Here is a 14471-nt window from a genome sequence, read left to right on the forward strand (position 1 = left end):
AGTTATGTCTAAAGAAAATTAGTATATGGTGAAAAACATTTATTGTCATGCAATACCCGCATTATATGGATAGATTGATGGCGCATGGAGTAAAATATCTTAAGCCTTTTCTCTTGTAGTTTTGATTATTGTAGCTTACAGAGAATGAAAACCCAAAATTGGGTATATCAGAGAATTAGAATATTGTGAAAAAGTTAAACGTTGTCAAAACCTAACGAGCACATTTAATTCCAAACACGTTCTCTGTGGGTCGGTAGAACGAGCACCAAATGCTAAAGAAGCTGGTTGTTCAGAGTACTGTATCCAAACATGTTCGTAGAAAGTTGAGTGGAAGGAAAAAAGTGTGGTAGAGAAAGGTGCAAACACTAAACATACAAACAGGATAATAGAAGGGGGGCCAAACTCTTGTTCATTGACCATGAACAGCCTCCAAGAAAATTGAGACAAAATTACCCGTTAGCAAATAGTTAAAATATGACATGTCTGTGTGTCAGAAAAATGATAAAATTGTGTCCATCTGTAATATATTTTCACAATAATGTAATTTGGTCCTACATAGTTTAAAACTGGTTGGAGTTGACTGATAAAATAATATTCAAGCATGTAGCTGTTATCTTAAAACTTAAATTAATGAGGCCCTCTAAGTTGTAGAGGGCCTCATTAACAGCTGTGGTGGGCCAGATTTGGCCCAGAGGCCTTGAGTTTGACACTTGTGGTTTAGATCGCTCACATTTAATCCCAAATAAATCACACCACCACTGAGGCTTACGGCTTTAACATGAAAACATGGAAAAAGGGAATTGAAAGGCTCAGTCAGATTAATAACAGGTGTTAAAGCGGGACTGTCTCTTTAAGAGATCTGCAGCTGAGGCAGCCTGCTGTTTCCTAAACCAGTGGGACGACTAACGGATTCTCACTGCGCTGACCTTAATATGACTGAGGCGAAACAAATTCGTGCTGAAACAACGGCTCCGGAGTGAGACGTGTGTGTGTGTGTGCGTGTGTGTGTGTGCGTGTGTGTGTGACGGCACACTTCATAACAACAGAACCCTCCAGCACAGACACAGGCAGGCAGGGGGAACAAAGGGCGTTCCCTTCAAAGTGACGATCCAGTTCTCTGATATCATTTAACGTGGAAAATTTGCCAGATGCTCGATGAATGAAGATTATAATCCACTTTCATGGCTGACTGGGTGTTTTATGCAAAGCTTTCATTTTGTTGTTGTTGCTGTGCATAAAGTTCTAGTCACATTATCATATTCTTGCTCTGACTTAAATACTTCTTGAAAGATGGAGGGAAGAGTTTTCAAGCTGGAGTTCATGATTTTCTTAAAATCACAAAGAAAGAAAGAAAAAAAATGTGGAAGAGAAATATTTAAAAAATAGTTTAATTACAAACTCTGTCAACAAACTGTCATAAATAAAGAAAAGAATAAGTTACACTGAGCGATGAAGAGCGGACCATCTGCTGTGAGGGGGTTTTGGGGGCGTTAGCCGGACTGGGACAGCTGAACTAAATCCCACTGCACCAGCTGGGAGATTTAAGCCTGGATGAAATAATGGGAAGACCTTCAGCTGAGGACAAAACCGTCTCCCAACAGGAAGACAAAATGGATCCACCGGTTGGTTGCATTTCTTAGAAGACGTCGTCTGTTGAGAGTCGGCGCCAGGATTTCATTTCCCTAAATGAAACACAAACAAACATCTTCAGTCACTTTCTTTCCTCTCAGATTCCACTCTAACGACTGTCCTGGAAGTGAAAACTCACACGTTGTTGCTGCCGGGGATGACGGTCTCCTGGTGCGGCTTGGTCCAGCTGAACCTCCGGAACAGAGAGGGCAGCCTGCGGCGCGCCGGGGCCGGCCTCCAGGAAACGCTGAGGAGAGGGAAGACGGGGCAGGAGATGAGCTTCCTGTGGTCAGAGTGCGGCGCTGCAGAGCTCAGGCGCTAATGGGTCGTCTGCAGCTTAGCACCCACGTGCCACCGCCTCGGTATGTAAGGAATTCCTAAGTTTATTCCTGAAGGCGCTCAGATGCTCGCACAGGGCTGCAACTAGCCGTTGATTCACTAATCGATTATTCTGACGATTAATCGGATTTAAAAAATTGGCCCATTCTGCAGATTTTTCATAAAACCACTTCAATCTTTTTTTTTTTTAAATAATAGTAGAAATACATTAAAAGATGCAAATAAATAAATAAATAATTCAGTTAATTTTAAAATAACAAACATGTTATTGCCTAAAATGTAACAATGTGGCATTCTGTTAGCGAATGCTTGATCATTTGTAGCAAACGAAGCCTCTGCAGCTGAAACATTCTTCTAACATCAACATGTGAAAACTTTAACCCTTCTACTCAACTTACGGTAACAAAGTTTTTTTGTTTTTGTTTTTTTTACCTAATTTGAACGGATAAATCTAAAATTATGTCATTTGAGGAGCTGTGCTTAGAACATATTTACAAAGTTCATTTTTTAAAATCACAAATTCAAAATGTAAATTTTTTGTGCAGTTTTAACTTAATTACTCTGAGTTGTTCTTTCTGAGTCTGTATCCTCCAGTTAACGATTGATCACTACTAAATTAGTTGGTGATTAGTTCAATAATCGATTCCTTGCGATTAATCAGATTAATCGTTCCAGCCCTTCAGTTGGATAAGCGCCTGAAGTGTGTTTTGTTCCCAGAAACAAGCCCCCATATTTATGTTTATGCCATCTCTGTGTGGCGTCAGGACAAAAAAACGGCTATGGAAAATCAAATTTCCGGGAGAGTAAAAATAGACTCGTTTTCCAGTTAAACGCTGGTGTTTCTTTTCATGAACCCACCACTCGGCCTGTAATGCGGGCTGCTGTTTAGCCTCCACCCTCTGCACCGCCACTCTTTGTTTCTGTCCATCCTCTTCCTCCTCCACCTCCTCCTGCTCTTCCACCACTGCTGCCTCTTGTATCCGCTCCCACAGCTCCAGGTCGACCCACAGGGCCTCCTGCAGGCTGCGCTCTCGCCCTATGCAGGTGACCCGGCGGCACAGCGGGCAGGACACGGCCAGGTGCCCGCTCCTCAGCTGGGATATCGTCTCCAGGCACGGCTCGCAGAAGGTGTGCCTGCAGTGGAGCACCCGGGGTATCCGGTCCATGCGGGAGTATGGCAGGAGGCAGACGCTGCACTCGCCATCCTCACACAGGACCATGGTGAGGCGCACACTGGGAGTTTTTCTCCTTCTGCTGCTGCGGTGAATAATATTAATAATAATAAATCCCTGAGGGTGATCTGAAAAGCTTCCAACGATGTGTCAAAGCAGTTAATTCAAATTCCCACGCTGACTCTCCCTAGAGAATCAAATTATGTATGAATATGTTACTAGAGTGAAGCTGCAAAAATTACAAGCCTTTAAAAAAAAATCACATTTTCTATTCAAGTTCAGCAAATAGAAAAAATATAACATTCAAATTTCTACAGATAAGTCAAACATCAATAAAAAAGTTTAGATCGCTTTGTAACACATTATTATAAAACATTAATTTAAAAGAGCACTAAGGAAACAGAAACGGATCTAATAAACAAGATAGCATCATGTGATTTTTATCCTGTTCACAGAATAAAGCTTACAGTAATAACGCCGTACTTACAGCTGAGCTGATTCCGATCTGTCTCGTCTGTTTTTCAGTGTCGCTGCTGTGAACAGAGTGAAAGAGTCCGGCTCGGCTGCCGCCTGTCAGAACTGTCTGCGGCGTTTGTGGGGGCGGAACAGGAACGTCTCTCTCTTTATTTCTACCCGGTCGTAAGCCCTCCCAACAACAGCTGGGGGAGCAGAGAGGTGGAGGCGCTCTTTGTTCGCCGTTTGACCGAAAGCAGGTGGAGGGATAAGGAAGGGAGGATGGAGGCTGTAGGAGGGGTGTGGGTAGAAGGGGAGGAACAACGCTAATAGGGAGCCCGTGGTAACAGAGCGCTCTTTAAAAAAAAAAAATTATATATAATATTTTTTATTATTATTTTAAAATAAGAGTAGAAAAAGATTGGGCTCGTCCGGGATTTGAACCCGGGACCTCTCGCACCCAAAGCGAGAATCATACCCCTAGACCAACGAGCCACAAGAAAAAGGAAGTCCGGTAACTGTTTTGTACCTGTGCTGTTAACGTACAACAGCTGTGCCCTTATCTGATTAGCGGGTTAAATCAAAATGCCGTGGTTCATTCTTTAAATCAACTAATTCACCCGAAAAGACCAACAGAAATGAAATGGTGCCGTCTTGGACGTTTTCCTGTCGAACATATTTCGATTGGTCATCCGCCAAGTGGGGTTACCGGTAACGTTTTCGAGTCAACGGATGATTTTTGACATTTTCAATTATCTACTTATAGTCTAATGGCATGCTAGTTTTGTTTTTTAATTTAAAAAATAATATATCAGTTTTTTGTCGTGTAGAAATACTTTGTGAGTACCCATAAACAAGTCACAACTCCCTACAGCAATTTCTGAGTAGCAAAAATAAACCTGCCGTACATAACTGCTGCAAGCAGGAGCAGATGCCTCTATCTGTTTCGTTCTCAGAATCGAATGAAAAAACGAGCCAAAAGGAACGCAATGGCGAAAAGTCGAAATGGCCGGCGAAGCAGCCCCACAACCCATTGGATCAGAATAAAACAAGATAGGGTATGAATTTTCAAATCTTTCGAAAGATCTATGTTTTCCAAGATTTTCGTATTTTGCCTCTGTGTATACCCGTATATCATTAGAACACCTAACAACAAAGGAACAAATAGTGCATATTATTACATCTACAGGAAAGTGAGGCAGAGATAAATGAAACAGACAAGCAGCTATAAAACTAGTTATAAAATAAGGGCTCGTCCGGGATTTGAACCCGGGACCTCTCGCACCCGAAGCGAGAATCATACCCCTAGACCAACGAGCCACGTGTTCAACTGTCCGGCACAATGGGAATTATACCTATCAGCACAGTGATGTTGTATGTGTGTCTGTTTATATGTATTCATAGTTATGTAATACCTTATATACCTCCTAACGTGTCATTAAATTTACAGTACCTTCCTATTCAGACGAGCCATGAGCGCCATCTGAAACTAGAAAACCTTGGCTTCGGTTAGGTTGACGTACAACGTGCTGAGGTCACAGTGTGGGGGCGGGGTTACCACAGGAAGTTCATTGTACTGAAAGGAGTGAAAGGCGGCATAAGTGCTGTTACGGATGTAAACAAATATCCTTGGACGGACTAAACTTAGCTGTAAATTAGCTTCTGCCGCTAGTAAATCACTGTGTGAAGCTCAGTGTTTTACCCGCATCGCTTAGCCTCAGATCAGTCCTTTCCGTTTCTTTAGCAGCTGTGTGGAAGCGTCGTTGTTGCCCAGTTCAGTTGGGTGGCAGTGGAGGCGGTGTAACGTTCAGGATTCCACAAGCTGTTTTGTTGTCAGCCGGTGAAAGACATGAGGAGCCTTTAGGTTAACACCTCCAGGGAAGACTTTACCAACAACAAGCACAACAAAAAAAACAAAAACTGATCCAGATGGAGGCTTCTCTTGAATCAGCGCGGAATACTAACTTTAGGTAACAGCAAACTGAATTAGAACGTGAATGTTGTGTTTTACTGGCTCTAACAGACGTGCTTTCATCTGTGTGCTGTAGTTCTGTTCTGTCGTCATGCGAGCCAGAGCTCCAGGAGTTGATGAGACAGATCGACATCATGATCAGCCACCAGAGGAGGGAGTGGATGGTTGAGAAGCATGCCCTGGAGGTCAGGGTGAAGAACGGAGAGGAGGGCCTTCTAACCTCCAAAAACATCATTGAGCGGAGGGACCTGGAGGTGAAGCGAACAGGCCTAGAAATCCCTGCTGAGGGCATTTTTTTTTCTTAAAGAATCCAAATTATTGCATGAGGAGTTTTTGTTCAAGGGGTTTTGTTTGCAGATCGGAGTACTTCAAAAACAGCTGGAAGAAATCCTGAAATGTCGCCAAGAGGTGGTCACAAAGTACGAGCAACAGCTGCAGAAACTCCGAGAAGAGGTGAGACATTGAAGCAAACAGTCCAAGTGTTTATCTGTTTTTTTTTTCTTTCTCCTCAGATGCATTAAAAGTTCCAGTGAATGGTTGTAGACGTGCTTACAACGCCGTATTAGAGCCACTGAAGATAGAAAATAAAGAGAAGCAAATTTCTGCCGGAAAACTCACAAATTTTGAGATCCGGTTATTTTTCTCTCAAAAGTTTCTGAGTTTCAAAAGTTGGAACTTTTTTAACCTTTAAGACTCAGACATATGCACATTTTATCTAGAACATTTCTGAGATTAATCTCAAAATTTCTGAGGTTTTTTTTCTAGCAAATTTTTAAAAACTTTTTAAAGTCTAAAATGTTTTGCTGTCATGACAAGAACATTTGTTTCTTTGAAAAGTTGTGAGATTATCTCAACATTTCTGAGTTTTATTTTTGACTTTATGAAAGTTAAAAAAAAATGTTGTCGTGACAAGAAAATGTTTTCTTAGAAAATTTCTGAGATTAATATGATAACTTCTGAGTCTTTTCTAACTAATTTTCAAATTTTGAAACTCATACATTTCCAAGTTCTTTCTTGAAAATTTCTGAAATTGTTTGGTGAAAATGTACTTCTTTTTTTTTCCCTACTAACAATGACTCTAACATGCTGTTGTACGGGCTTTCTTTCAGCTGGACCATTTAAAGGGAAGTTACCTCAAACTCCAGCGCAAACAGCTCAAGCAGACAAGTGGAGCAGCAAAAGAGTCAGACCAGTTGAAGGTAACATTCCTGCATCTCCATTTGCATTGCTTACATCGGACCCAGCAGTAGCACCGATAGCAGTGTAGTTAACCCTGCTGGTTGCTGCAGGAGTACCAGCGGCTCTCTGCTGATTGGGAGCAGCAGCGGGCACAGTACCAGAAGCAGCTCACCACCCTGGAGGCTCAGAATAAAAGCCTGACTGAGGAGATCTCACACATTAAGGTAACCGAACCAGAGAGAGAGAGAGAGAGAGAGATGTAAACCTGGAAGTGGTCGTTTGTCACCGTGCCGCGTTTTTGTTCCCAGAGTGCACCCTGGCGGGTGGATCAGGAGCACATGGAGTGCTGCTCCGAGGTGCAGCATCTCAGTGCTCTGCTGGAGAAGGCCCGCAGCAGCCTGCTGTCCCAGGAGCTGGAGCTGGAGCGTCTGCGACCCTGTGAGGCCCTGTTGGGACAGCCAGAGCAGGTCAGCATGGGGGGGGCTCATTCAGTCGCTTGTATACAGAAATGGGCAGAGAGTTAAAGATTATACTCATGTAAGAGTAGCACTACTTTAAAATATTTTTACTCACAAGTAAAAAGTAGCCATTCAAGAAATTATTCAAGCAATTGGTGAAAAGTTTACTCAGTTATTGAGTAACTGATCAAATTATCCATCGTTTAATATTTACAAATGACATCAGCAGACAGACCAAAATATAAAGTGAAGTGAAAAATGTTATTATTTTAAGGACCAAAATGACAATAATTTGTATAAGTAACAAAACAAATTCCAATTCAGTTTCTTTCATTATAAAACTTATGAAACTTTGTCTGGTGAAATTTAACTTTTCATTCAGTGGGTAGAAAGTCCAGAATTTTTAGTCAAGAAAGAGTAAAAATACTTCATGATCAAATTATTCAAGTAAAAGTAAAAAGGACAGTGTAGTAAAAATAATCCTAAAAGTACATTTAGAATAATAAAAAAAAGCTTTCTGAACTAAATGTAATTGCATAAATGTAACCTGTTATTACCTAACTGCTTTTATAAAACACTCTGAGCTCTAAAAACAACAGTAATCATAATTTGGACAACTAGTAAGTATATTAAATAATAGTCCACATATTACATACAGTGGAAACCAAAAGTAGTCAGACTGTCACATCACAAACCCAAACCTACATAAAATCATGTTTTATTGGGATTTTATATCAACCAGTCAAGTTTATTTACGTAGCACATTTCAGCAACGAGGCAGCTCAGAGTGCTTTATATCATAAAAACATAATTTTGTCAAGTGGCCTCATCCACAAACATCAAATGTGATGGTCAGTGTTTCATTTATTGCTGTTGAAGTTAAATCAGTTGAGCTCATTGAAGTCCCGTGTTAACCGACGTGACCTCTCTGTCCTGCAGCTGCGGTCAGGCGAACCGGACGCCTTGAGGGAAGCTGACCTGGATCAGCAAAGACTTCGAAATGAAGCCGTCAGACTCAGACAGTTGCTCCACGCTAAAGACCAAGTCATCTGGTGGGCGGACGTTTAAAAGCTCTTTCTGGATGCAACGCTGCGCCTTCTGCACAAGGGGGCGCTCTAACCTCACTGTGTCGGGAATCTGAAGCAAGGGTGACGGGCTGCTTGGTGTTGTTGTCGTTCTGCAGCTCTCTGGAGGACTGCCTGGCGGCTCAGGGATGCACCGGCCTGGAGGTCATTAGGAAGGACCTGGAGAAGACGGCCGACAAGCTGCAGGGCGCTCAGGCCGGCGAGGCCAGCCTCAGGGCGGAAGTGACGTGTCTGAAACAGAGGTGGGTGACTGCTGGCGTCACGTTGAAGGAAACCGAGAAAGCTCTTATCGATGGCATCATGATCAGAATGACAAATATCATCAGCAACATTTGGAGTTGTTGTTGATCACAGCTGAAAGTGGACAAACACTTTATTATAGTCTGATATTATTTTTTCTCCCACAACTTCGCATAAAACTTTGGGTTTCAAAAACACTTTGCTCAGTCAGATTGTCATCATCTACAGATTCAGACTGTTTATATACAATGTTAACAATTTTCAAAATGTCTGCTTTTTGCTTTGTAAGATTTGTGACCCATTACTTTGAATCAAATATGCCGTTTCATTCTTACTTAACTCGTTTCATCTTCCTCGGCATCAGAGTTGTAGAGGTCGGTTTTCTCTGATTGTCGCTTTTCTACGGAAGCTGGTAGCGGACATTTTCCGCCAATCGTTTCTGTGGAGATAAGTTAATTTCCCGATGGTTGTAAATATACACTATTTAAATTCCCACAAATACTTTGGAGATGACTGTATATCATAAAGTGATGATCAACTGATGAAGGGTCGTATTGTATACATGTTATAGTTAGTTTTTTTTCTCCACTATTTATATAAACCCATCAGGCTTTTACCTCTTCCTGCACTATAATCTTTTTTTTTTCTTAATATCTTTGATTTGTGTTTTAATTATGCAAATTAAGCTGAACCTTCGTGTGGTTCATCTCGTCTGAACGCAGATTGGAGAGCATGAGCCGACAGCAAAAGGATCAAACGAAGATGGAGAAAGAGCTGAGAAGCATAGCAGCAGACTTTGACAACTCGCTCGCTGAAAGCAAAAAGGTAGGTTTGTTCTTTCTGCTTTGCCTTTTTTTTTTTCCCCCACCACCTCCGTGTCGGGTCGCCCCTCACATGTCCAGAGTCGCCCCCGCAGCTCCGGGAGGAGCTGGAGACGGCGCGGCAGACCCACAGCGCTGAGGTGGAGGGCATGAGGAGGGAGGTGTCGAAACTGACAGGCGAGCTGCACCAGCGCGACGTGTCCATCTCGGCGCTCAGCGGCTCCTCGGCCAGCATCCAGCAGCAGCTTCGCAACGAGGTGCAGCGGGCGGCGGAGGCAGCCACGCAGCTCAAGGTCAGTTTGGGACCATGTGATTTTGAAATGTCCATGAGACAAAAAAGAACCTGGAGGAACTTTTTTTGTTGTTGTTGCAACTATCTGAAAAGTGTGGCGCGTTTTTGTATTCAGCCTCAGCTTTCCCACATCCATAGATGGACGATATTCCCTCGTCCGTCTCTTAAAAACAATCCCAGATAGCGACTGTTTTTAAGTGATGCCCATGATTATCAAAAGGAGTTAGGCCGAAACTTTGACTGGACCGTTGAAATAGATGAGTGTTGTTCAGTCTGGATCTGGTCAGGGTGTTTATGCTCACTGTCCTGCTAGACGGTGTACCTCCATGCCAGTCTCAAGTTTTTTGCAGCCTCTAACTTTAACTAAACCATCTCCCCTGTTGAAGAAAATCATCCCCACAACATGATGCTGCCACCACCAGGTGTCACATTTGGAATGTTGTGTTCAGGATGATGAAGGTTTTTCTGCTAGACCACAAAATCTTGGCTTCATCCGACCAGAAGATATGTTTCTACTTGTTCTTCTCTTTTGGATCCCTCTTAGATTAATGCTCACCTTATCCAGGCTGTTGCTCTAGATGAGAGAACATTCTTTCCTTTATTGACGTTTTCATCCTACTGTCAGATGAGGGATTAAAAGTATATGAATGCCCCATGTACTCTGGGGCATTTAGCCTGAATACAAATGTATGCCACACTTTACAGATTTTTCGTCTCGATTTGTAGCTGTTAAAGACAAAATGTGAGAGACTCTCACGTTTTTCAAGACCAAATGTTTAACCTTTCTGCTGGGTTTAGTGAAACCACCCAGATTCTCCTCTCCCGTTACTCAGATGACTCAGGCGCAGCAGGAGACTCTTCAGGCTGAGAACGAGCATCTGAGAGGTCTGCTGCAGACGCTGCAGTCCCGCTCTCCCAAGGTTTGTCTCTCAGTATTCATCACCCAACAGCAGCTAAGACAGGGTGACCACACATCCTTAAAAAGTCTTACATTTGTGCATCTAAAATTTAGATCTGAAAGTGTTTTTAAATTTCTTAATAAAAAAAATCTTGATTGGTCTTAAATACGTTTAAGTACAGTCTTAAATCTTGTGGCAGGACTGTTATCTTTTGTATATTCCAGTCACACACAGACATTTTCATTCCGTCTTGTGGCTTTAAGTCGTTGAGGCTAGCGCTAATTACCTGCTAATATTGTGTTTTTATTGTTTGTAACGTACTTAATTGTGGTTGCACCTTTGTTTAGCGCATGATATCCAAGACAAATTTCTAGCCATCTATCTAGCTATCATACCATTGCTAACTAACTGTCATACCGTCATAGCTATCATACTTTTGCTAGCAAGCTATCATACCCTCTTAGCTATTATACCCTTGCTAGCTAGCCATCATACCCCTATAGCTATCATATCCTTGCTAGCTATTTGTATTTACACTATGAAAGTTTCATTGGTAAGTGTAAATTTATCTTCAGTTGCCACCCACATAAGGCCAGGTACATTCTGTGCAAAAAAAATATTATTATATATAATATGTGATTTTCTTTTGTACATTTCTGTCACAATACAGGGATTAAATTTCATTAATGGTCTTAAAAAGCCTCAAATTTAAGTCTGTGAAACCTGCAGGAAGCCTGTGGGATCCTTCCCCTTAAAGTAAGTTCTGCGCTTTCTTGGTTGTGTTGCTCATCCGTCGATCGCCCGTCTCTCCCCAGGGGGATGAATCCTCTGCTGCGATGCTGCAGCAGCGCTACTTGACCTCCATAAGCAGCCTGGAAGAGGAGAACCGGCATCTGAGGCAGGCACTCGCTAAGCACCACGTGCAGCTGGAGGCTGAGGGTGAAACGGGTCCGGAGAGGAACCGACACGTCACGCTCAGCCACACCATGACCACGGCACAGGTGCAGCCTGGTCCAGAACGGTAGGTGGTGCGTCCGCATGGGAGCAGAAACATTTCCATGGTGAAACGCTCTGAACGGCTGTCGTTGCAGGACTCAGCCCGCTAGCTACGACAGGAAGATCCAGAGGCTCTTTAAAGAGCTTCAGGTCTTTCCAAAATCTTCCAACGAGCCGCCTGGCCGAGAGCACAAAGACAGCCAGCTGCACTCCTCTTCATCTGCCTCCTCTTCCACCAGCAGCCCTGGACTGAGCAGAGGAAACTCAGCCACAGCCCTCACTCCACACAGACTTGCTGCTGAGGGCCAAAACTCCGGCCCTGAAAACTCTCTGACCTCCAGGCCCAGAGGCCAAGAGGTGAGTCTTCTTCTATGACCGAGCTGCAGTCAGGGGTCACAGGGTTCATACGTCTGTCTGCCTGAAATCCTGGAAAATACTTGAATTCAATTCGATGTTTTCGAATTGAATTCAAGTATTTGGAAAGTTCTTGATTTCTGTGTAACGTCCTTGAAAGTGTTTGATATTCAAACTGCACAGTTGTGTAATAAAGTGCAATATAACTTTTGATTAAAAACTTAAATTTGAAAAACGTTATTTACCGTTGAAACCATATTTTTCTACAGCTGATAAAAATCCACTTTTTCTCCAATTATCTGAAGTTAAATCAAACTAGATTCTTGTTTTAGGTCAGTGAGAATCACCAAAATCTAATTTTCAATTCCTTTTAAGTGGGATGAGTTTTTATTTGGACTTCTGTATCCAGTGGACTCAGAGTCTAAACGCTTTTTTTTTGTATTTTAAGTTTGCGACCCAAAAAACACAAAGAAATACAGTAGTTAAAGCAAAAACGTTCTATCCCTCTATGCCTGGCAGAAGATCAAATATGGATTATAAATAAATTTATTGAGGTAAAATGTCCAGATATGTGACTCTGTACTAGTTTTACTGGAATTTGTTATTTAAATGTGATATCTGTACACCACACCTCCTATTTTTTATTCTATTTCATTTTTTGTGTGTGTAATGTTATGTTAATGAGCGCATAGCGATAAAAAACAAAATAAATAAAACAGAACCATTGTATGAGACAAAAAAGTAGTTATATTTTAGCTTGACCCTTCTGTAAAATGTCGACTACTATCACAAGACATTATTAACTGTAATAAGTCACCTCATGTAATAGTGGATTGAAGCTTGCTGTCTTTGGCTTATTTGTGATGTTTTCATCTCGAAAGTCTGATTCCGAAAGTTTGAAAACTCACCTTGAAATGCTCTAAAGTTAGTGCTCCTGTCCACCAGGAGGCGCTGTCCCCTGCACGCAGCGCAGTGTCTCGTTTCCTGGAGGAGGAGAGCCTGTGGTCCAACGAGCTGCGACTGAAACTGGACAGCCACATCCGCGGCATGAAGGAGAACAACTTCAGGACGGTGTCCAAGTTCATGGCGAGCGGCTCGGGAGCGCGCTCCTGCTCCGAGCCGTGACCCCGGCCTTCTGCGCCGTGACCCCACCTTTCTGCCTTAACATATCTGATAAACGGTACTAAACAGGTGTGTGACTCTGCTCACTCATTAATGAACACCTGCTCATGGTTTCACGAGTGTCGAACGCACCGTTTCCTAATTTACTACGCATTTTGACGTGTTGAAAATCACAAGCTTGTCTGTTTGCGATGAACGGCGTGGTCTTGGCAGGATGCGTTGCCGTGGCGTCATCTCGTCTTGCGTCGTTTCTGTGAATTCATATTTAAGGATCAGCTGACCACCTTGGGATGAATTCTCACAACTCTATGACAGCCTTCTAGTTGTTGAATAATCGTTACCTGAACGAATCAGAAAGTAGACCACGCTGCTGGCATTTGGAGCCACTTTAAGCACTGAGCATGCTGAGATGAGTAAATATGGGCATCAAATGGCATCTCATCAACCAGTAATATTACTATGAAAACATTGCACTTGGTATCAATTATTGTATCGCAAATATTCAATATTAGTATGACAATGCTAATATTGGCGTTAATATATTGATGTTCAATGTTGCTAAGATGATGGGATTTACTAGCTTCTCATTTCAGAGACCTTGAACTCTCCCGATTTGCCGTCTTTGTAGAAATCCCTCTGGTTAGGATCTTCAGTTCAGGTTTTCATAAATCAAAATCCTGCTCTACACGTGTGAAACGATCAAGATTTCTCCGGTACGTTAATCAGATTTCCTGAGAACGTGTTCGGTGTTATCTTTGGGAAAAGCCGACCTTTTTACCAGGTTTATCCTATGTTTCGAGGACAGTTACTGTCCCCAGTTCCCACCCACTCTGCAGCTCGTCCAGCGCAGGAATGTGCGCGCCATGCCAGCGCTGTCATGAAGCCTCCCCCTGCAGCCCGCGCCGTCCTCATCATTAGAAACCTGGCGGAATGTTAATGTGGACCATGTGGACGGCTCAGAGGCCAGCAGAGCCGTATCCAGATGCATTTTTATAGCTTTGTTTTAAATCAGAGACACATTGAAAGAATGGAAATAAACTGAGGGAAAAAATAAGAAAAAAAAACAAAAGAAAAGAAAAAAATGTGTTTTGCATTTTTGTTATTACAGGGAACAGAGAAGTGGTGGTCGGCTGCTTGCCAAACCTCTGACTTTTTACTTTGATATGTGGTCATGCTTGTTCTGTAAACACCCCCCATTACACACACACACACACCAACAAACAGCACTAAGGTTGGCAATGGAGGCATTCCTTCGGTTTAGAGGTGCTAAAGTTCTGCATATGGAACTTTAGCACCTCATGCCAATTAGCATGTGGGCTAATTAGCAAAAACATTAGACTTTGCTTCACAGTAAGGGATTATTGAACAAGCTGAGTTCTAATGTTGATGTACTCTATAAAGGCTACTTCAAATTAAACCAAGTAGTTATTAAATGTAAAGTCATTAGCATAGAGCTAACT

At 42.4% G+C, this 14471-nt stretch overlaps 2 protein-coding genes and 2 non-coding genes across 6 annotated transcripts; 1 reads left to right on the forward strand and 3 right to left on the reverse strand.

The window, feature by feature from the left end:
- Positions 1–1370: 1370 nt before the first annotated feature.
- On the reverse strand, positions 1371–3944 carry LOC103463946 (RING finger protein 186). 2 transcript variants are annotated; one of them, XM_008407689.2, is made up of 4 exons: positions 3628–3944; positions 2827–3225; positions 1769–1876; positions 1371–1682 (listed from the first exon to the last, which is right to left on the reverse strand). In XM_008407689.2, exons 2-4 carry the CDS (start codon positions 3186–3188, stop codon positions 1637–1639), a joined length of 516 nt encoding a protein of 171 aa, XP_008405911.1. In that variant the 5' UTR covers positions 3189–3225; positions 3628–3944; the 3' UTR covers positions 1371–1636. The 2 variants fall into 2 exon arrangements, with proteins under 2 accessions (XP_008405911.1, XP_008405910.1); XM_008407688.2 differs by having other exon boundaries at positions 2827–3327.
- Positions 3945–4016: 72 nt separating this feature from the next.
- Positions 4017–4088, reverse strand: trnap-ugg (transfer RNA proline (anticodon UGG)). The gene has a single exon. It is a non-coding gene; the product is annotated as a tRNA-Pro (tRNA).
- A 753-nt stretch (positions 4089–4841) lies between these two features.
- Positions 4842–4913, reverse strand: trnap-cgg (transfer RNA proline (anticodon CGG)). Its single transcript has one exon. It is a non-coding gene; the product is annotated as a tRNA-Pro (tRNA).
- A 252-nt stretch (positions 4914–5165) lies between these two features.
- Positions 5166–14075, forward strand: cep63 (centrosomal protein 63). Of its 2 annotated transcripts, XR_533560.2 has the most exons (15): positions 5166–5563; positions 5642–5819; positions 5923–6018; positions 6675–6764; positions 6855–6968; positions 7053–7211; positions 8142–8254; positions 8386–8529; positions 9250–9352; positions 9444–9641; positions 10474–10560; positions 11355–11560; positions 11631–11892; positions 12835–13724; positions 13817–14075. XR_533560.2 is itself a non-coding variant. In XM_008407690.2 (14 exons), exons 1-14 carry the CDS (start codon positions 5523–5525, stop codon positions 13012–13014), a joined length of 1971 nt encoding a protein of 656 aa, XP_008405912.1. In that variant the 5' UTR covers positions 5166–5522; the 3' UTR covers positions 13015–14075. The 2 variants fall into 2 exon arrangements, 1 of the variants encoding a protein (XP_008405912.1); XM_008407690.2 differs by having other exon boundaries at positions 12835–14075.
- The last annotated feature ends 396 nt before the right edge of the window (positions 14076–14471 follow it).

Source organism: Poecilia reticulata, linkage group LG4, assembly GCF_000633615.1.
Source record: "Poecilia reticulata strain Guanapo linkage group LG4, Guppy_female_1.0+MT, whole genome shotgun sequence".
NCBI lineage: Eukaryota > Metazoa > Chordata > Actinopteri > Cyprinodontiformes > Poeciliidae > Poecilia > Poecilia reticulata.